This window comes from Haliotis cracherodii, unplaced genomic scaffold (assembly GCF_022045235.1).
Source record: "Haliotis cracherodii isolate W230 unplaced genomic scaffold, xgHalCrac1.p SCAF_1, whole genome shotgun sequence".
NCBI lineage: Eukaryota > Metazoa > Mollusca > Gastropoda > Lepetellida > Haliotidae > Haliotis > Haliotis cracherodii.
In genome coordinates, this window is record NW_027266264.1 from 3,246,238 (window position 1) to 3,269,565 (window position 23,328).

Sequence of the window (23,328 nt, forward strand, 5' to 3'; positions counted from 1 at the left end):
CTGTTTGACTGTATGGGTGTGGTGATGAGTACCCCTTTAACATCAGACTTACAATGAGTGATGGCACACTGATGTGACTGTTTGACTGTTTGACTGTATGGGTGTGGTGATGAGTACCCCTTTAACATCAGACTTACAATGAGTGATGGCATACTGATGTGACTGTTTGACTGTTTGACTGTTTGACTGTATGGGTGTGGTGATGAGTACCCCTTTAACATCAGACTTACAATGAGTCATACCTGGGTAATTATCAAATTACAACGTGCTTCAACAGCGACACTGACAACTCAGCTCCACAACATCCCCAGAATACAAATAAGCTGGGTAGCATTTACATGGGTAGCATTGTGTCTGCACAGGAAACAATCAACACTGCCCATGGCCTCCTGTAAAACTGCATTCATTGAACGAGAGATGAAGCGTGCACTTCACTTATTACAATGCAGTGTGAAATAAAACGCTTATCTTCAAAACCTGTACTAAAATGCTTGTATGTAGTGTATTAAAAACATCAAATATTCAATAATCTCTAAAGTGTCTGTTCTGATTATAACATGAAGGCCCAGACTATATGATTATGTTTTGAATTTCTTTAATTATCTAATTTGTATGATGAATTTATTTTAATAACATTTGTTTAGCCTATCATCAACATCATTACTACAATGAAAAATTAATTGGGGATATTGATTAATTATATTATATATCCATATTTTCTGGAAATAATGCTGATAATGCCAAGAAAGATTATACTCATAATATTATAACATCATTAGCAGAAACTGGCACATGGATTCGGTGCCCTGACAAATGTATCTCTATTCTTGATAACTACAATAACACTTTTGTTGAATTTTTTTGTGAAATATATAATAAAAAACCCCACTCCAATTCTATACCTTAATATTGAAACAGTTTACAAAAATGTTATGTTAATAAAACAATTTTACATACCTAAAAATATCAAAAGCCATATAAAAGAAACATGTTTTTTAACGTCTGAAAAATTAACATCGATCTCACAATGGTTGATTTTCCCCAGTGATTCTCTCAAGGGTGAATAAACCAATCCCAGTGTAGGGTCCCCACTTCCTGTGTGACACGGAGCCCCCCTCTACCTCTGAGACTACCGTGAGTGGGATCCGAGCCCACAGTGTCCGGGCCTACCTTCTCTCACTCTCCCCTCAGTCAGCCCGCCGATCACTGCGACTCCCCTAACGTGTGGCGGATTACATTGATGTCATGTAAGCTGCAGGTGAACACAATCATCCAACACGAGCCAGCCTCCCATTCCCGCTGATGCTTGGCTTCATGTGAACACAGCCGAATCTCTGGACCAACACACTGGAACTTACACGCTATTATGGATGTGACTTCCAAGTTTTACACCTGTATTTTGATTGCTGCATTAGTGTTTTATCAGGTAAGACATTACCTGTTAATTTGCTATTTTATTGTATTTTTGTCATCCAGAGATTGAACAGATATTATTTGGGTTGTAGTTGTGTCATGCTTTAAGGTTGGCATAAAACTTACTGTTGTTGTTAGGTATTATGTGTTTACATTTAAATGTGTTGACCTACTTTGAATTGCGTTTTCTAAAGTCGATTGTGTCAACATTGAGTGTGTATCAAGGCACTTTATATGTAAAAGTTGTTAAAACCCAGCGCTGCCTGGATCAACAGTGTTTGACTCCATGGATTTGATAGACACAAGATACTGAGGAAGGTTAACTTTAACACTTTCATAATTTACAAAAAGATCAATAACAATATAAAAATATATATTGATTTTTTAAGTCTTTAATTTTATACACATAAAATTAATTTATTGTTTGTAAGATAATTTGATGTGTGTGTAAGTGATTAGCAATATCTGAATATCTGCTGGGCTTATGTCGCTGACCCTAAGTTCAAACCAGACGGACAGATATTTTATTAAAGTCTCACCTCAATATTTGATATATAAAATATGCACATACATTCTTAAATAAAAGTTGACATTCCATGCATCATTACGAAAGACTATTATGCATACGACAAAACAAACTATGAAATAAGGGTATTAGATAATACCATAAACAATTACAATTAAATATATATTAAGTAGGAATATACAAATTGGTAGCATTTTTTTTTAAAGATATTATAGCAGGTTTTGGAAGTTGAAAAGGACAGTTCAGGGTATGACAGTATAAAACTAACCTTATTTTTCTTGTTAAAGGACTTAAAACCTGAATATATGATAAAGAAATTGCGGCAGTGTTTAAGGCTGGTGTATTTCCGTTGTTCATGTTGACATAGGAACAGCTTCCATCCCGATCCTGTGCATTAGCTGCATGTTATCCTCATTGTGTTGATGCGATGTGGAATTAGTGCGTTTGGAAATCACTTGATTGTGTTAGTATTTGTGACAGAGACAGGGTCTAGCATTTTTGTGCACCCCTAAATTTACCACAAAGGTCAGGCCTGCCGTTACGATGTCGCTTTTATAAATAAAAAAGTTGCGACAATTACGTCATTTTGTGTAGTGATGGGGGGCTTGTGTCAACATGCTTGTTTCATGCTAATGTGTGATGTGAGGTCAGAGTTCATCCCGTTACACCTAGTCCGTGTTAACTACTGTTTGTAATCTGTGCACCTTAAATGTGGTACAAATTTACTCTCATAAACTTGTAGATATTCATATTTTCTATGTGAGAGATTGATTATTGTCATAAGGGTTTTGTGTATGAAATTTGAGAACTTACACCAGTCCACTAACACTTTGGAAAATGAATTTGTTTGTCCAAAGCCAGTAAGTCAATGTAGGCCTGCATGCAAATAGCAGATTGGTCAGAATAGAATGCTTTTAGCTCAGAATTAAGAAGGTTGGTTTTGACATTTTTTTAAACTTTGAAAGAAAATCCTTTGGTTGAAAAAACACATGGGTTTATCCCGGTCACTGGGCCACTGAAACTAGTGATCAGTTTTAAGAACCAGTAGTTTTCTAACAAAATTATGTCTTTCCTTATAGTGGATTTGCAGAATTTCTATCCGGTACAGATTTGATTTGTCACTTTTGTCCCTAAAGCAGCTTCACAATTCCACATTTGAACCATCAATTTCTCGTCCACCATAAACCCATAGCCCCCAATTACACAACCTATCTTCAAAATCACTGGGGCTTATCAATGTAAAATACTGGGCATGTTCAATTTCACATACGAGTACCTTGTGTAAGTTTAGTTTGGATGTCCCCCATCATGATCTTGCCGAAATGTTGCTGAAAGTGACAGAGAACCACCAAGTCCCCAGCAGCTCCACCACTGTTCAACAAAGCCTAAACTCTGTAATCTCATTACTGCTCCAGCCAGTCCTCAATGAAAAACGGCCTCTGTCTAGTGGTAGAGCGTCCCCCCCGGATGTTTAAAATATGATACTTGTTGTTACCATGCCTGGCGTTCGGCATTAAGGGGTTAAAACAAGGACTGGTCGGCTTGGAGTTAGTATATTGTGTCTGAGTGGGGTATTCATGTTAAACTGCGGCATGGTGTCTCAGTGGGCTAGCACTATAAAAATGGGCATTAGTCCGGACTAAACACCCAGACACACACTTAGACCCCCCTCCCCCCACACACACACACCCTCTTCCCACCCCCCCACCCCCCCCACCCACCCCACCCACCCCACCCCCACCCCCACACACACATGCTTGCACGTTGCTACAACCAATCCTTGAATCCCCTTTTTCCGGATCCTGTGGTAAACCCAACTAACTCCTTTGCGGTGTCCCAAATCCCAGCTTACTCTTCCATGTTCAAATGGTAGAGCATATTTTATGATGGGTGTTAATTCTTTACTAGCTTATAAAACAAGATAGGGGATGCCTCATTAAAAGTATATTTCTTAATCTGTCAAACTGATTTTGTGATAGCACCTTAAAACAGTAGTGGGGGTATCTCAGTTGGAACAAGAATGATTCATTTTATGTACAAGTACTCATGTTGTTTACAACTAATCCATGTTAAGCCAAAGGACAAGCGTCCCATGCCAAGAACAGAGGTTGTATAATTGCATACAAATATTGTACTGGAGGATTTATGTATTGTTAGAGCAGACATTGGGTTAATGTCTCCCCTGTCTTGAGTTGTTTCAATAAGAGGAGAGCAGTTACAATGACACTTTGCTGTCATGAATGAGGTGGGTGAAGAACAACTGGTTACTGAAGTGTATGATTTGTGCTCGAAGATCTTTACGATGAACATCATCAAAATCACTTTCAACATTGTCATTGTCAACTGTGAGTGTTTAGAAGACCCATGAAGATCCGGGGTAGAATAGGTCTTCAGGAACCCATGCTGGCTGTAAAAGGCGACTATGCTTGTCGTAAGAGGCAACTAACGTGATCAATTGGTCAGGTTCGCGGACTTGGTTGATGCATGTCATCGTATCCCAATTGCGTGGATAAATGCTCATGATGTCATTCGCTTGATTGTCTGGTCCAGACTCGATTATTTACGATTTATGTATATGTATTTATTGCTGAGTGCAGCGTTAAACAACAAACAAACAAACAAAGAGTGTTTAGAGGGAAGAATGTCAGGACTGCTTCCTGCTCCAGCCTTCACCTGTTCCACTATACTGTCTATGTGCATTGATCATCCTGTGTCTGCCAGAAACCTACAAGACAGAACCATGTTCAGGATGTGGAGCACAGGATCCCTGGATGACTGAATATATGGGGATTTATGGCTGGTTTTATATCAACTAGTGTTGTATCACAATTACCCCTTATTTCTGTTTGCATGCATAACCTGTACAGGGTTATCGTAATACTATGGCTGTTGCGGCTCCTGTGTCATCACATAGGTCACAGGGATGTGGATGCGCTGTGCATGTGGGCATTGTCTGTATTTGTATGTGGGTATTGTCTATATGTGTATGTGGGCATTGTCTATATGTGTCTTTGGGCATTGTCTCTATGTGCATGTGGCATTGTCTATATGTGTCTACGGCCATTGTCTATATGTGTCTGTGGGCATTGTCTATATGTGTCTGTGGGCATTGTCTCTATGTGCGTGTGGCATTGTCTATATGTGTCTACGGGCATTGTCTATATGTGTCTGTGGGCATTGTCTATATGTGTCTGTGGGCATTGTCTATATGTGTCTGTAGGCATTGTTTATATGTGTCTGTGGGCATTGTCTCTATGTGCATGTGGCATTGTCTATATGTGTCTGTGGGCATTGTCTATATGTGTCTGTGGCATTGTCTATACGTGTCTGTGGCATTGTCTATATGTGTATGTGGGCATTGTCTATATGTGTCTGTGGGCATTGTCTATATGTGTCTGTGGGCATTGTCTATATGTGTCTGTGGGCATTGTCTATATGTGTCTGTAGGCATTGTTTATATGTGTCTGTGGGCATTGTCTCTATGTGCATGTGGCATTGTCTATATGTGTCTACGGGCATTGTCTATATGTGTCTGTGGGCATTGTCTATATGTGTCTGTGGGCATTGTCTCTATGTGCGTGTGGCATTGTCTATATGTGTCTACGGGCATTGTCTATATGTGTCTGTGGGCATTGTCTATATGTGTCTGTGGGCATTGTCTATATGTGTATGTGGCATTGTCTATATGTGTCTGTGGGCATTGTCCATATGCATACATAGTTCTTTTTCAACATACTGTTGTTACCTATTACCAACCTTAAAGCATTATGCCATAAGTAGTCAAAAAATGTATCTGCAAGAGAGGCAGGCAGGTGAAGGAAAATTCATGCAACCCAACAGGAAAGTTACTAGCCACGGGCAGGGGGGCAGGCAGTTATTTCTGACTGTATGCAACTGTCAATCAACCTCCAAGAGAGGGAGAACACACAGCACAGTCATCATCAGACTGGATATGAATCATCTAAAAGCTGTCAGAAATATTATGATTGATTAAAAATGCAATCCAGTTTCACTGTTTTTACAAACATTCAGGACAGGAAAATAGAAAAGAGCAATAATTCTGTTAACCAGCTGATAAAGCCACTCCATTGAGAGTTGTGTTTACATTCCTAAGTTGGCCTAACAGAATCCCCATTCATTACAGTGTGTACAAGTCGCATTGATGCTATAAGTTTCATTGAAATTGCATTTCTGTTGCTCTCAAAATAAACTCCACCCCATTTAAAGAGCATTATAACTCAGCAGAGGATCTGCAGGGATTTATATGCTAATAGAGATTACTAGGCCATCGAGGAGCACCTGTAGCATCCGAGAAAACATTCCTAAGTGAAGGTGTGACGAGGCTAGGATTATTTGACTCTCTTGGACTGGAATCTCCACAAAGGGACATTGTCTGATTAAAATTAAAAAATCAAAATCTTTAGACAAACATTATTATTTTCATTAATGTCTTCTTGTTGAGAATTTGTTCCATGAATGTGTGAAATTCTTTCTATTGCTTCTTCTGTAATCACAATTCACTGTGGAGAGTTGCATCCCTTTGGCATGCCAGGATCCTATCAATATCTATTGTCTTTTGTCTATTGTCTATCAATACTCTGCCAGTGTTTGTGGTTGCACCTGTGTGGTAAATCCTTGGTTGTGACTGAACACTGTTCAAACGAAGATGCTGAACTCACTCACTCACTCACTCACTCACTCACTCACTCACTCACTCACTCACTCATATGCTCCTTGTTTTGTTCATCGCTATCCATCCATGCCATGATCTAGTTTAAGAAATTACTTTCTTTCTTTTGTTTGTTAGGTCTTCAGCAACCCATGCTCGTCGTGAAATGCAACTATGCTTATCGTACGAGGCGACTTACAGGATCGGGTGGTCATTCTTGCTGAGTTGGTTGATGCATGTCATCGTATCCAAATTGCGTAGATCGATGCTCATGATGTCAATCACTGGATTGTCTGGTCCAGACTTGATTATTTACAGACCTCCATCATATAGCTGGAATATTGCTGAGTGCAGGGTTAAACAAACAAACAAACAAACAAATTTAGCTGCAACACCTTGAGGCTGTCAGCTAATCCGTGAACTGTGTCCGTAAACTGTGTCCGTGAACTGTGTCCGTGAACTGTTCCCATGAACTGTGTTCGTGAACTGTGTCCATGAACTGTGTCTGTGAACTGTGTCTGTGGACTGTGTCCGTGAAACTGTGTCCGTGAACTGTGTCTGTGAAACTGTGTCCGTGAACCGTGTCTGTGAACCGTGACCGTGAACTGTGTCCGTGAACCGTGTCCGTGAACCGTGTCCGTGAACTGTGTTCGTGAACCGTGTCCATGAACTGTGTCCGTGAACCGTGTCCATGCTTGAGGTTTGCAGTACATTAGTTGTAAAATGGGGAGTTATAGGTAGAACGGGCACCAGTATCCAAACTTGTTGCAAGAGTCAATTAAAATGGATTGGGTGGTCAGGTGCTGTAATTTGAATCATTATGTGTCATCACAGGGTTTGATCTAAACCTGCTCAGAGGTCAATATTCAGCCTGAAGTCGCAAACTGGAATTAAACATTTCCCAATTCCTGCTGTCATAGCTAGAACTAATGTTATGGCTCAGTCGAGATGTCTTGTATTTCACTGATAACAGGACCAATATAGAGAAAGAGGTTTTAAGGGCTAGTTTAACATTATTGCATCGAATGCAATTTTAAAATTTAATGTTAAAATACTCCTCAATTTTGAAAAAAAAGAAGCTGACTAAGAAATCCTATTTTGAACAAAATAACGATTTTTCCCAATTTGCCTGCCAAGGGCTCTGAGTATAGAATCCTAGATAAATCCCAGCATCCTGCCCCATTGGCATGTACTGTTGCTTTAGCAGTGGTTTGCCTGCATGGTCTAGACTACGTTATTCACAAGCCACCTTGATAAAGATTACTAACTCCGGTGTTAGACAACATTCTTTCACTGTGTGATTAGTGCAATATAAGGCATTCCAATGAGAAAGATATACAAATAATTGCAAGAATTTGACATTCAAAAACAGCATTTATTTCCAAATGGGGTACTCAGTGAACCCAGTATAAGATTGTTGGCATACTTTTAGGTTTCTAAGTTACTAAAATAAATACCTCCCTTTTCTATTAACAATAAATAATAATTAATGTAACAATAAATAACCTGATCCATTCTTCATAATTTGCTGCCTCCCTAATTAAGTTCCCTAATAGTGACCATTGTTTAAATACCTATTGTGTTATATATTCCAAGACATAATTTGTACACTGCTCTGGCAGACTTCACCTTATGTTTCAAAATAACATCTAACCATTCTGCTCCTGGTGTATATATATAAATATATTTCAAATGCCATAGTGAGTCTCCTGACATTTTCTAGCTTATCAGAAATTAATTTATTTAAATGGGAAATTCCATTCTTTAGTAAATCAAAGTTAACCTATCGGTAGACCCATCTAAATGGATTGGCCAATCTGAACATGTTTTTGTAATAGAATGGTGCTTTTTGTTTAGAGTCATGTCAAGATATTTCCCAAAGGACAATGGGTAATTTGACACAGAATAATTGGATTTTTTAAAAACCGCCCCACTTGGCCTCCATGTAGAGGTAACATCTGTAGACTAGGACGCAAATGGTAAGATTAATATGTTCTCTGGGGGATACATTTGTGTGTAAGGTTGCATGTTACATTGCTATAATTGCTATAACAAACACAAGCCATGTTTCTCTTCTTATATAATTGTACAGTTGGTTCATGTTAGAAACTCAAAAGAAATATGTGCCAACTTAGAACAGTGGAATGGATAGGTTATACAAGCACCTGCGGTTTGGAACTTAATGTCTTGAAGATGGTCTTTCATGTATTTTTTATGCTTTTACTTAACCCTCTTTTGAAGGTTCCATCATTTTTGTCAGTTTAAAGTATTAGGGCAATTGACTTGAGATGTTATTTAGAAATGAAATAAATATTACTTTGTGATACCTTTGCAGACAGAGAAATAAACTATACACCTCTTAAACACTTTTAGTGTTGAGTCATAGAGTAAAATTATCGATTATAATCCAAATAGTTGAAATATCAATTTAGCATAAATGCTTTGTCATTCTGGCAAGGAAAAGTACTAGAGAGCCTCTGTATTGTAACAAAAATGTCGCGGTCTGGAGATTTCAATAATCACCATCTTAAATTGTGTACCACATTCTGGTGCTGTTAAAATGTTTTTTTATTGTTATTTTCTCAAACATAGTAACTGATCTTCACAAGGTATAAACTTGAACAGAAACTATTCCTCCTATTTGGATGGTCCGTTGTAATATTCGCAAAGATTTGTATGAGGATTGCTAAACCTTTTCAATCATATCCTTTGAAGGTGTCACACTGGAATTGTTACCTACTAACTTTTAACCTGGTGCGATTCATCTTTCAAGAACCATAGATGCTGAAGTAATTCTTTTTGGGATTCAAATTACAAGGAGATGTTGACTTTTTGAAAATCATGAAGTAAATGTTTTTTTCGTGGGATTACCAGGCATGCTGTTACCTGTAACATGACATGTTTATCTGATCGTTCCACTGGATCATGACATGACCTGCTTCTTGGCCAGTGACCTTAGGGAAATGTTGCACACTTGCAGTGTTGGCACGCTGTCATTAGTTCCACTTGAATATCACTACAGTTCACACAACCTTACGATATTCTCATCATGTTTTGGAACAGTCAGGAGCATAAATATGTCCCCCTTTTTGTCATACTAGCTACAGTTACATCTGAGTACATGCTAATGAAGGAACAAAGCAATTTAGGGCAAGTAAATATAGTAACAAAACCCTTTCCATGTCCAATAGAAATTGCTGCATAAAGCAGAATCAAGTACAATTCTGACTATAACATGAGCATGTTTTTATGAATCACTATCAAATAGAGTTGATACCAGGTGTTCGCAAAAAGTTGAGAGTATCCCAACCGTTGGCACCCATCACAAGCACATGCAAAGGCAAGTCAATTGTTCACCTGAAAAAACATGGGAACATATGGTACAAGTCAAAATAGGAAATTGCATTGGACATCATTTTTGTCACTGATGGGTCAAATTTGGAAATGTCCTCCACATCTGTCGAAAAACGTTTTGAAAGCCTTGAATGTTGTTACCTTGATCAAACAGTTTCTGAGCAATGGTCACATGATGCGGCATAACTCAGACATGTCGCTAAACTGGAAGGATGACGGAAAATTCTTTCTGAATATTGGTTGATTTTTGGTGTGGTTCATTCCTCACGTCTTAATTTATAGTAGAACCATGGTTTGATTGTGTAGTGTAACTGTGACTTCTTGTCTATGTATACGTACTGTGTGTAGTGTACTGTTAGACTCCTTGTGTATGTTGATGTGCTGGACTGTAAAAAGTTCTAATTACCATTGGTATTACCCGTGAAGGAAGGACTAGTTGGAGTACACCAGTTTCTCTACGGACATCTCAAAACAAGAAACAGACTGACTTCTTAGTTGTTAAGGGCGGTCGGGTAGCCTAGTGGTTAAAGCGTTTGCTCGTCACACCGAAGACCCTGGGTTCAAATCCCGACATGGGCACAATGTGTGAAGCCCATTTCTGGTGTCCCCCGCCGTGATATTGCTGGAATATTGCTAAAAGCGGCATAAAACCAAACTCACTCACTCACTCACTCTTAGTTGTTAAGGGGGCACGGGAGGCCTGGTCGTCTAAGGCGCTGCAATTCGCTGTGCAGAGTTGCGTCCCTTGGGTACGCCAGAAAACCCATGTTAGTGGGTTTGAATCCCGGTTTGCCCTGATTATGTGTCTAGGTTTCTCAGCACCATGCCCGTGCTCGTGGGTTTCACTGAAACGGTAAATGTCTAAGACCTGCATCACTTCAGGCTTTCCTCCCACATTAAGCTGACACGCCATGATATAACTGGAATACTGTTAAAAGCAGCGTTAAACACAACCCACTCACTCACTCTTAGTTGTTAAACTTACATATGTGGACGATGACTTCATACTGATTATGCTGTGAAATAGCAAACAAGGATTTAATATGTATCCAGTCGTGAGACAACTGAGATATGTGTTTCCCAGCCTCTGTTGGTGTTCAATGAACCATACACAGTTGGTGAAGTCATTGGTGATTATAAGGATGCTAGGCAATAAGCTATGAATTCATTGATCTGTCAAAGTTTGTGGGTCAAGACACTTCAAGTTGTCATCCATGATATGCTTTGTTACGATGGGACATTATGGTCACACAGCAACGCTTTGAATATTTTCATTGTACACAGTTCCACACTGTTGTCTCAAACTCCTGGTAACCAGGGAAATAGTTTGATTTATCCATAGTTAGTCATATCAGACTTAACATTAACAGTATATCACATAGCAGCCAGACCTAGCAGATACCAGAAAGCAAGCATAGCACATCATGCATGAAAAACATTTTTAGATAACATTTAAGTAGGGTGTAAAATCTGAAACATTTTTCACTTGTACATTTGTGCATCTACATGTACAGTAAACTATGTTTATAATGGACACTCTTAACGAACTGATGGACATAACACACTTAGTTTTTGGTCCCAGCCATCTGTGTATATTTTGCAGTCAATGTCTATAATCAGGCAATATGTATATTGACTGAAACTTTCCATCAATATGTACATTGTCTGTATGAATCAGTCAATATACATATTGACTGAAATTTTCAGTCATTATATATATTGCCTGCTTATAGACATTGACTGTAACATATACGGGGGCGGTCGGGTAGCTTAGTGGTTAAAGCGTTCGCTCGTCACGCTGAAGACCCGGGTTTTGATTCCCGACATGGGTTCAATGTGTGAAGCCCATTTCTGGTGTCCCCCGCCGTGATATTGCTGGAATATTGCTAAAAGCGGCGTAAAACCATACTCACTCACTCACTGTAACATATACACTTCATGCAGGGTCGCCTCCCTTGACAAGCATGTTTCGCACTGACCTTGAAAAGGCTTGGAATTTAGATGTTTGTCTTAAAAAGGCCTTAAATGCAACATTAGCTTGCAAAGGCCTGGTATTCAGACAAAATGCCTTGAAAAGGTCTGGAATTGGTCATAAACAATCAAAGTCAAGTTTGCTATGCAATTTTGCTTTTTAAAAGTAATTGTTGAATTCATATTTACAAAGGAAAAAGTATCATTGCCTTCTTGACTGCTAAGATTGTAAGTGTTTTTATATTTGTGTTACCTCCGTCCTCACTTGAGCTAGACTGGTTTGCCTGGGCAAGAGAGCTTGCGATCCTTTTTGGAATTCAGCTGCTAGGAGGCAAACGGCACGGTACCTGGAGTCTGCACTAAAGCATGCCATTCACATCCACTCTGATTTTTCCGTCTAGCCATTCAAATCATTTAGCTGTTTTACTCTTTGCTGGAATGGCACAAATTTTGTACATAACAATGCATTGCGGCCTTACGGCCTAAAATCTGTGTGCAAGAGCTCTAGAAAAGGCCTTAAATATAGTGACGGAAACTCTGTATGAACCGTGACAGGGCACACAGGGTTGGGGACTTCTACATCTCCTCCAGCCATCATCTCACCTAATGGAGGTGTTAACACCTGCTGGATGAAAGCAGGTTTTGAACACATGGCACCACTTCCAAATTGAAAACCATCCAGGCCATATTCATCTGACAATTACAAACATATGGACTTATGTTAACCAGATGTATCTATAAAGACACAAGCACATGATTACTTAATATGATTTTGTTTACTTTTCTGTCTCACAAATGAAGTCTAGTACAGCAGACCTGTAAATATTTAAAAACCTGAGAGGCTTTTGTATAAATTTCACCAATGCGATTATAAAAATAGTATGATAAAGAAAATAGAATTAAAAGAAGAATATCAGGTGTTTATTTTTTTCATTTTCTTTAGAGAACCCTACTTCACACTCCGTAAACAAGTGTGAAGTGCAGGTGTCACAGACTCCGACACGTTTCAGTATTTTACAAATGTGATGAATGAAATCAAAGACTAATCTCTGTTTCCTTTGAGCACAAAGCCACTTGCAAGAATGAATATCTGCTCTGTGTGTTATGAGGTGTGCTAACAAACAAAACAGAAATATGTAAGTTTTTCCTGTTTTAGCAAAAGACTTGCTCTATAATCGATAGAATGGTTGTGGCCTATGGCTTGTCCTTCAATACGTCATTCTGTAATTGCTTCATAATATATTTTTTCAAACCCAACATGTAATTCATTATAACATACTTCGCTACATGTTAAATCTAATTTATCACCCAGCATATATGTTAGTCACTACATATTGTTATTTTCAAAATAGTTAATAAATATACTCATACCAATTTGAAACATTAATTAATTGTCTTTGAGTTCTTATTATTTGAAAATAAAACACCTTCACGAATCAGTGCAAAATTGTATTTACAGTTTATATACAACTGATTATTCAAGCATCAAACCATTTTGGGAATATACGATATAAGGTATCTCTGAATGCATGAATATAATATGAAGTAGCACTAATTAGAAGTGCCATGTAGATGAATGTTTGATGGCGGTGTCGGTCGTGTCACGTGTGGGTGTGGGTTCACCTGTAAGCATATGTCATCCCTTTACAGCATGAAGTGTGGGTCCCACATTAAGTGTGGCTCCTTTCAACACAGGGGGTTAGACAGGTAATAAAACTGTCTTTGAAAAGCACTGAATTCCATGGCTAAATGATCAACCTCTTAGTGAATGGGTATTCACTTGATCTCAGTCTGGAATACAGCCAAACATTTAACACATGGTGCTTGTAATGGTGAAGGTTATAAGCTTAGAAAACGATAAATTCATTCACACATGAACTCTCTGTGCACTTAGTACTATCAGTTATGTTGTCTTTCAAACGGTCTATTCAACTGCAAAAGGAATGTGCATTGGGGATAACGGAAATAAAAAGTGGCAGGAGTCTCTCCTGGTGTGCAGAGTGATCAGGCATTCATGGATTAGTTGACATATAATACAAACAATTCTCTTAACTGACAACGACTGGCCACCACAGAGTCCCCAGGCTCTTGACAGATGGCAGAAAAGATCTGACAAGCCACACAGTATCTACATTTTGTTATCCCCCACACGATTTACCATTATGTTTTGCAATGGTCTGATAGTGTAGGTAACACAATTATGTCTTAAATAATCCCATATCCATTTTTGGTGGCATAGTCTGTCTTATAAGCTAAAACAGGAAATCAAATGAAGAGACATTCAAACATTACTGAACTGAAAACTGTTTCACTCCCCAACAATATCATGTTGTCAGGATTATACTCTGTAGAACAAATAGCGTCATTGCTTTAGAATAAATGTGAAGTCCACTGAGATTCATGAGTGAGGATGTAGACAGGTTTATTGTATTTTTCACCCAGTTTCACAAATCATGATGACATAGAATCAAACCCTGATGATCTGGAACTGTGCCCGGTGAGCCACCTTACCACAACCTCACCTACATCTGACACAAGTAGTACATTTACCAGTGTCACTCTGCAGCATGAACCCAAGTTAGTTGAAATTTAAAGTATTATGAAGCATGCATGACTAACTTATAACCTTAATTTTGAAGCGTGTGAATTCACATCATGAAAGCATTTCATCTGCACCCTTAAACATTTCTAAGAGTTAAGGTATACTTGACATCAACGAAACATGGTCGCCTGTGTGATGAGCTCGAAACATGGTCGCCTGTGTGTTGAGCTCGAAACATGGTCCCTGTGTGTTGAGCTTGAAACATGGTCCCTGTGTGTTGAGCTCGAAACATGGTCCCTGTGTGTTGAGCTCGGTTACAGCAGCTAAACAAGATGGAGGTGTTTTGTTAGTTCTGTAACTGTATCCTGCTGGTATCTTCGAGGTTTAACAATGTTGAGAATTTATGGTTTAAAATAGGGGATGTAATGAAGCCGTTTCAAAGGTTAAGGCAAAACTTCGATTAATTTAATCACTTAATCTGAGACTGTCAAGGAAGTGCGATGTTCTTGTCCTGAATGAAACGAACTTGTCTGGTGTTCAGTTCGGAACATTTCTGTAATATGTGTCAATATATATATGTATATATATTTCTTTTACACTTTTTCGTGTCATCACTGATTTTCAGGGATCCATTGACAATTTCCACCACTATTTTGCATTTTAAACCCAGTGGAACTGATAGATAATCAGACTCTGGAGTTCACTGTTTATATTTTACCATTTATTTTACATTTGGTGTCATATTTCTTTGGATATTCTAATCTTTATTCAAAAACAAATTTCAGTAGTAGGTTTGAGTGGATATCATGTTTGCTAGTTTTCTTTGATGCCTGTCTGTATTTGTGTAAGTTCATACCCTGCTCTCACATTAACGCATTATGAACTAAGAGTCACAGAGCTGGCATGACCCATCACAGAGGCACACTCAACTCAGTCTGCAGTCACTTTCACTTTTTACACTGTTCTCCAAATCTGAGCAAACATTGTCAGAAAAAACTGCATGAGTATCACAATACATGATCAATCAGATAGAGAGAAGATATCTAAGTAGCAAACATTACATTTGTATTTCAACACCACACAAACTACTAGGAGGATACTTGAGTCAGTGTACAAATGTCTTGTTCAAAATTGTAGTATCGTAGAAACGACACAGGCATATCTACTACACAAATTTAAAGACATGATTGGCATGTTTGAGAGAAGAAGAATATTCTTGGTCACAAAATTATATCTCAATACACTTGTTCAAAGTTAAAGTAAATAGCACAAATTCCACATAAAACAGATGTAAATACGATGAAACTTTGGCTGAACAAAACCAGCCAAGAAATAACACTTGATGGTGTTCAACACTACTCGCAATAATTGCTTCTACACCCTGAGATATGTACGTACTCTCGCTCAGGTCACCGCAATATGTGGGTGCCCAGAATTACATTTATTAATATGTCACTTGACCCTTTTCCATCCCTCTTTCAGTCCCCTGATGAGTTCTGACTCACGAGGAACTGCTTGGTGCTCGGCTTGTTGAAATTTGTTTAGTAATTTATTGTTCATGCTTGAGTAACAGTGAAGGGATGTTCACAAGGTGAAATGTCTTGAAAGAATATCACAGTGAGACATGCTGTCACTTTGGTGATTTGGTTAACAAACCAATCTCTCTTATGCATGTGTATTTTTTGGCTTTGAGCTGAACAATCATTTAATAGACTGAGAAGTGTGAACTATTTAACAAATGTAATAAAACTGTGTGACGTTGTCACGGACCCACGGAATATCCCGGACTGCTGTGCAGGTTGTAATTGGGAATATAAATTAACGTTTCTGAATATTACACCATGCTTTTCAAACAAAGTTCATATTGACCCATCCATTCCACCACCTATCCCTATGCCTATTAAGTCCTTACTCTTCCATTCCACCTACCCCTATCCTATTCAATCCTTACCCCTCCACTTCACCTACCCTTACCCCTTATTAAAATACTCCTCCACTTCACCTACCTCTACCTCTTATTCAACCCTTACTCTCCACTTCACCTACCTCTACCCTTATTCAATCCTTACCCCTCCGCTTCACCTACCTCTACCCTTATTCAATCCTTACTCCTCCACTTTGCCTACCTCTACCCTTATTCAAGCCTTACCCCTCCACTTCACCTACCTCTACCTCTTATTCAATACTTAATCTCCACTTCACCTACCTCTACCCCTTTTTCAATCCTCACCCCTCCACTTCACCTACCTCTACCTTTATTTGATCCTTACTCCTCCACTTCACCTACCTCTAGCCTTGTTTAATCCTTACTCCTCCACTTCACCTACCTCTAGCCTTGTTTAATCCTTACTCCTCCACTTCACCTACCTCTAGCCTTGTTTAATCCTCACCCCTCCACTTCACCTACCTCTACTCTTATTCAATCCTTACCCCTCCACTTCACCTACCTCTACCCTTATTCAATCCTTACCCCTCCACTTCACCTACCTCTAGCCTTGTTTAATCCTTACTCCTCCACTTCACCTACCTCTACCCTTATTCAATCCTTACCCCTCCACTTCACCTACCTCTTCCCTTATTCAATCCTTACTCCTCCACTTCACCTACCTCTACCCTTATTTAATCCTTACTCCTCCACTTCACCTACCTCTACCCTTATTCAATCCTTACCCCTCCACTTCACCTACCTCTACCCTTATTCAATCCTTACTCCTCCACTTCACCTACCTCTACCCTTATTTAATCCTTACTCCTCCACTTCACCTACCTCTACCCTTATTCAATCCTTACCCCTCCACTTCACCTACCTCTACCTCTTATTCAATCCTTACTCCTCCACTTCACCTACCTCTACCTCTTATTCAATCCTTACCCCTCCACTTCACCTACCTCTACCCTTATTCAATCCTTAATCTCCCCTTCACCTACCCCTACCCTTATTTAATCCTTACTCCTCCACTTCACCTACCTCTACCCTTATTCAATCCTTACCCCTCCACTTCACCTACCTCTACCCCTTATTCAATACTTACTCTCCGCTTCACCTACCTCTACCCCTTTTTCAATCCTCCACCCACCCTTCTAAACATCTACCCCCTCCTGTAAATGCACCATTCCATTACACCTACCTGTATTCAGTCATATGCTAAGTTTAGCCTGTATTTGAAAACCTCGTGCATGTAGTACTCTATATATCTGTCCTTTGAAACTGAGATTTGCTTTCCATACACACTTAAGTGTAGAATAATCTGTTTGATCATCCCCTACACAAACACCCCACAAACCTAATTAGCTTGACTAACACATTTGTATCAAATGTCATGTCACCATCACACTTGGTCAGCCATCAAGAAAATAGTCAACAAATGTGCCTCAAGGTTGGGATACACAAAATAAATATTATTTTTCGTCAAGATGTCGAGCAGATTCCTGTGTTTTGTATAAGGAGGGTTTCAGTAAATAATCACAACAACAAAGCTGGTTGTATTTATCTGAGGGTCAGGGGTTAAACAAACTAAGATATATATCTCAAAATACATATCTCCTTCAAGTAGGTGATTGAATTTTGAACCCCTGTGGTTTCCAGCCTGCCGTGGGTATTGGTTTACTGTCTGACGCTCTTCAAAGAAAGGGGAAATTACTTTTATTTCTTATTAGGTTTTTTCAACTGAAATAAACTGTTGTCAGTTTCGGCAAGCTAATTATCAGCTTGAGATTTCTGTTTGACTAGATATTCTAGTGATTCCTGTTTGAATAGATACCCTAGTGACACATTTGTGAAATAGTTTAACTCTCTCGGGATTATGGTTCATATTTACCCCGTCAGCAGTATAAACTATGTACAGATATGGGTGTAGTTTTCTAAATACATGCATTATCTTGCAACCTAAGGGGAGGATACTGTTTTTTGCAGTGAATGTTGATTTTATCAATAGTCAAGTGACATCAAGAAGAAATAGCCTGCAGCTTAAAAAGTCATGAAACTGATTTAACCTAAAGCTGAAGGAAAAAATGTTGTTTCTAATTTGAGTCAAGTAACTGAATTGCAGTGTTTAGCTTGATTTTTTAGACAATTTTTTTTTAAACTTGTGTTTGTATTGATGTATGCTGGTATGCATGTCTAATCTCCAGACTTAGAGACTTTATCAGATGACAATTACTGTTTGCTGGAACAACAAGCTAGCTGTCCAAGTCTAGCAACCACAGAAACTTTAGCGAACTCTCCAAACTGCCTAAATACATTTTTATCAGCATTACATTGACATGAATATCAGGAAAAATTAGGTATTCAGTAAACTAAAAGTAAATTGAAAAATAAATTGTACAAAAGATGATGTTGCTGCATAGTAATTTGTATTGTATACTCCCCAGGAAGCTGAGAGTGAATATTGAATGCCAACTGATCCATTGACTGGGTAATGATAACGTCAGGAGCCTGTGATCAGTCGTTATATAAACAGATTGTTACTTATTTATTATTTATTGTAATGTCAGATGCATGATATAGGTGTGTGTTGTACCTTCCCCTCATGTCTCCTTGTGTTGTTCCCCATGTTTGTTCAATGTGTGGGGCGACCCGTGAAGATCTGGGGTAGAATAGGTCTTCAGCAACCCATGCTTGCTGTAAAAGGTGACAATGTTTGTGGTGAGAGGCGACTAATGGGATCAGGCTCACAGACTTAGTTGATGCATGTCATCGCATCCCAATTGCGTGGATCGATGCTCATTATATCGGTCACTGGATTGTCTGGTCCAGACTGGATTATTTACAGACTGTCATCATACAGCTTGAATATTGCTGAGTGCGGCGTTAAACAACCAGAACAAAACCAATGTGTGGTGCCTGTTGGCTCCCCCCCTGCTACAAGCAGCTGACAACCACGCCCACCCACCCACTACCTGTGGGGCAACTGTACAGTTGTTATCAGGTGAGTACAGTATACATTATCAATGTACAGATCCACCCAATGCTGACAGGTGGACGACACTGACCATTGTGCCACTCTTCCTTCAGCACAGAGTTTGCCATGAACATCTGGTGCATATGTCCTACAGTTCTGAATCTCCAACTGAGTATTTGCTTTGGTTCAGCTGATATCATTCCTCAAACTGCATAAAACTTTGATTGATGTATCCGAAGTGAAATATGTACATGTTTATTCATTCATTCCGGGGACACGGGTGGCCCAGTCTTCTAAGGCCCCGCAATTCACTTTGCAGAGTTGCGTCCCTTGGGCACGCCTAAAACCTATGATTGTGGGTTCGAATCCCAGATTGCCCTGATTGTGTTTCTAGGTTTGTCAGCACCATACCCGTGCTCGTGGGTTTCACCGAAGTGGTAAACGTCTGAGACCTGCATCACTTTGGGTTTTCAACATACATTAAGCTGACACGCCTTGATATAACTGGAATACTGTTAAAAGCGGCCTTAATTCATGCCTTGGAACACTGTATAGCAAATGAAGTCATAATAGTCCACATATACCGTATATGTAAACTTCACTTTGTCTTTACTGTCTTGTCATGACATTGGTGAAGTACTGCCGATGTGAATTTGAACTCACTGACTTTACTGAATGAGAATTTACATTATTCAGTTTAAACATAGTTAAAGTGTATTTAGCTGAGATTCTTCAAATTGTTTGAAGGGTGGTTGGGTAGTGTAGTGGTTAAAGCATTTGCTCATCACGCTGAGGGCCCGGGTTCGATTCCCCAAATGGGTAGGCCTACAATGTGTGAAACCCATTTCTGGTGTCCCCTGCCATGATATTGCTGAAATATTGCTAAAAATGGCATAAAACCAAACTCACTCACTCACAATCGCATTACTCCTCCTTATTTGTATAAGACAAGGTCCATGTCTCTCTCAGTGATCCCTTGCATCACATCAGCAATACACCGTATTTAGGGCATTGTGATGAAGTGTCTGGTCATCGTCCTGAAAACACCCTTCATGTGTTTGTCTTTGAAAGTGTATCCCATAGGAAACATGAATGAGTTTCTAAGGTAGTTAGATATATCTAGGTCGACAAACAGAGGTTGCTATCAGTAGCTTATTGGTAACAAGAGGTCAGAAGAGGTTAACTGTTATCCTTTGGGCTTGAGTGTTTCTGATGAAAGTATTGCTTCATTCATCATGTATTTTATCTCTGGATTTACCTACATATTCTATCTCTGTTTAAGAATGGGAAATTGCTTCCAAGTCAGTGTGTGTCATTTTTATCTCAAGTAAGTGCTGATTAAGTGCTGAATGAGGAGGTGACAGACAGTGTTGATTTCTTTGTACAAAGATAAAATGATAATTGTTAAGTAGGTAATGTGTATCTTGTGTCTGTCACTCTAAGTAGGAAGTCAGTCGGAGAGTGAACATTTGATACCCTTGGCAAATATATCCCCTTGGACATTGGAATATCTTGAGAAATAAGAATTACAGCATTTCCCAACAATTATATGTGCTTTGCTTAAGACTTAATAGTTTGTTCAGAAACTTGCCCTATCCTGGATTATCTGGTAACTATGGTTACACTATATTCTGGTTCATGTAATTGCACTTAACGATTTACTTTGTTTACCGTGGATATAAAAACAAGTATGTGTTAAATTTTTTTACAGAAATTAAAAAATATTTTTAAATGGTAAAGACAAAAAGTCGTATGTATCATTGACCTCCCTTACCAAAGGTTAAGATTTCATAAATCTCATTGTACTTGTTACACTGTTCATGTTTGTGTTAATGATGTGACACAGTGGTAGCTGTTGTTTCGATGAAGATGAGTCCATCTCGTGTTAAAGCCATGTACACTTATGCCTTATGGGATCCATGAAGGTCTGGGGTAGAATAGCAACCCATGCTTGTCTCAAAAGGCAACTATGCTTGTCATAAGAGGCGACTAATAGGATCAGGTGGTCAGACTCGCTGACTTGGTTGATGCATGTCATTTTATCCCAATTGCGTACGCCATGCTCATGATATCAATAACTGGATTGTCTGGTCCAGACCCGATTATTTACAGACTGCCATCATATAGCTGGAATGTTGCTGAGTGTAGCGTGGAACAACAAACAAACAAACAAACAAACAAAACGTCTCACGGAATTGTTCTTCATAGGTCACTCACACCATCTCCTTTCTGTAACACTGACTCAGGGGACGAAAAGCTTCAACCATTGTTAACCTTCTTTCTGGAAGACAGGCTCAGGTGACTTCATTCTTCAACCATTGTTAACCTTCTTTCTAGAAGACAGGCTCAGGTGACTTAATTCTTCAACCATTTGTTAACCTTCTTTCTAGAAGACAGGCTCAGGTGACTTAATTCTTCAACCATTGTTAACCTTCTTTCTAGAAGACAGGCTCAGGTGACTTAATTCTTCAACCATTTGTTAACCTTCTTTCTAGAAGACAGGCTCATGTGACTTAATTCTTCAACCATTGTTAACTTTCTTTCTAGAAGACAGGCTCAGGTGACTTAATTCTTCAACCATTTGTTAACCTTCTTTCTAGAAGACAGGCTCAGGTGACTTAATTCTTCAACCATTGTTAACCTTCTTTCTAGAAGACAGTCTCGGGTGACTTAATTCTTCAACCACTTGTTAACCTTCTTTCTAGAAGACAGGCTCAGGTGACTTAATTCTTCAACCATTGTTAACCTTCTTTCTAGAAGACAGTCTCGGGTGACTTAATTCTTCAACCATTTGTTAACCTTCTTTCTAGAAGACAGGCTCAGGTGACTTAATTCTTCAACCATTGTTAACCTTCTTTCTAGAAGACAGTCTCGGGTGACTTAATTCTTCAACCATTTGTTAACCTTCTTTCTGCAACACAGACTTGGGAGACTAAATACTTCAACCATTCTTAACCCCCTTTAAATGACACATTGACAAAGATAAGTATTTGAGTTTCATAGTTTAATATATGTTTGGTCTACTAGCTACTAACAATGGTTTGAAGGTATCACACTGTCATGTAGGGGCGGTGGGGTAGCTTCGTGGTTAAAGCATTCGCTTGTCACGCCGTAGACCCGGGTTCAATTCCCCATATGGGTATAACGTGTGAAGCCCATTTCTGGTGTCCCCTGCCGTGATACAGCTTGAATATTGCTAAAAGCTGTGTAAAATCACTCTCACTCACTGTCATGTATGTTAGCATATCACCTGAGGTGAACGTTTGCTAAAATTCACCTATAATTCTACAGTTCATGCTATTATTGAACCCTTTTGCACTTAAACTACTAACACATATATTATTCAAGAAGGATTGACTAATGAGTGGACCCGTGATCATGGGTAGAGAAGGTCTTCAGCAACCCATGCTTGCCGTAAAAGGTGACTATGCTTGTCGTAAGAGGCGACTAACGGGATCATGTGGTCAGGCTCGCTGACTTGGTTGATATCATATCTGTGAAGGGATTGAGCCCAGAGTATCTGTGTAGCCACTGAGCCCAGAGTATCTGTGAAGGGATTGGGCCCAGATTTTCTGTGAAGGAATTGAGTCCAGATTATCTGTGAAGGGATTGAGCCCAGATTATCTGTGAAGGGATTGAGCCCAGAGTATCTGTGAAGGGATTGAGCCCAGATTATCTGTGAAGGAATTGAGTCCAGATTATCTGTGAAGGGATAGAGCCCAGATTATCTGTGAAGGGATTGAGCCCAGATTATTTGTGAAGGAATTGAGTCCAGATTATCTGTGAAGGGATTGAGCCCAGACTATCTGTGTAGCCATTGAGCCCGGTGAATGTGAAGGGATTGAGCCAAGATTATCTGCGGAGGGATTGATCCTGGATGATGTGAAGGGATTGAGCCCAGAGTATCTGTGAAGGGATTGAGCCCAGACTATCTGTGAAGGGATTGAACCCA

General features: G+C 39.2%; 1 protein-coding gene across 3 annotated transcripts in view; it reads left to right on the top strand.

Moving 5' to 3' along the window:
• Positions 1 to 23,328, top strand: part of LOC139471471 (ADAMTS-like protein 4) — a 257,840-nt gene that overhangs the window by 159,233 nt on the left and 75,279 nt on the right. The window contains exon 1 of one of the 3 annotated variants that reach the window (XM_071253842.1): positions 1,163 to 1,426. The exons of the other annotated variants lie outside the window; for them this stretch is intronic. Coding sequence (XP_071109943.1) covers positions 1,367 to 1,426 — 60 coding nt within the window. The 5' untranslated portion in view covers positions 1,163 to 1,366. Of the gene's footprint in view, positions 1 to 1,162; positions 1,427 to 23,328 lie in introns of those variants that run through there. 3 annotated transcript variants of the gene reach the window in all.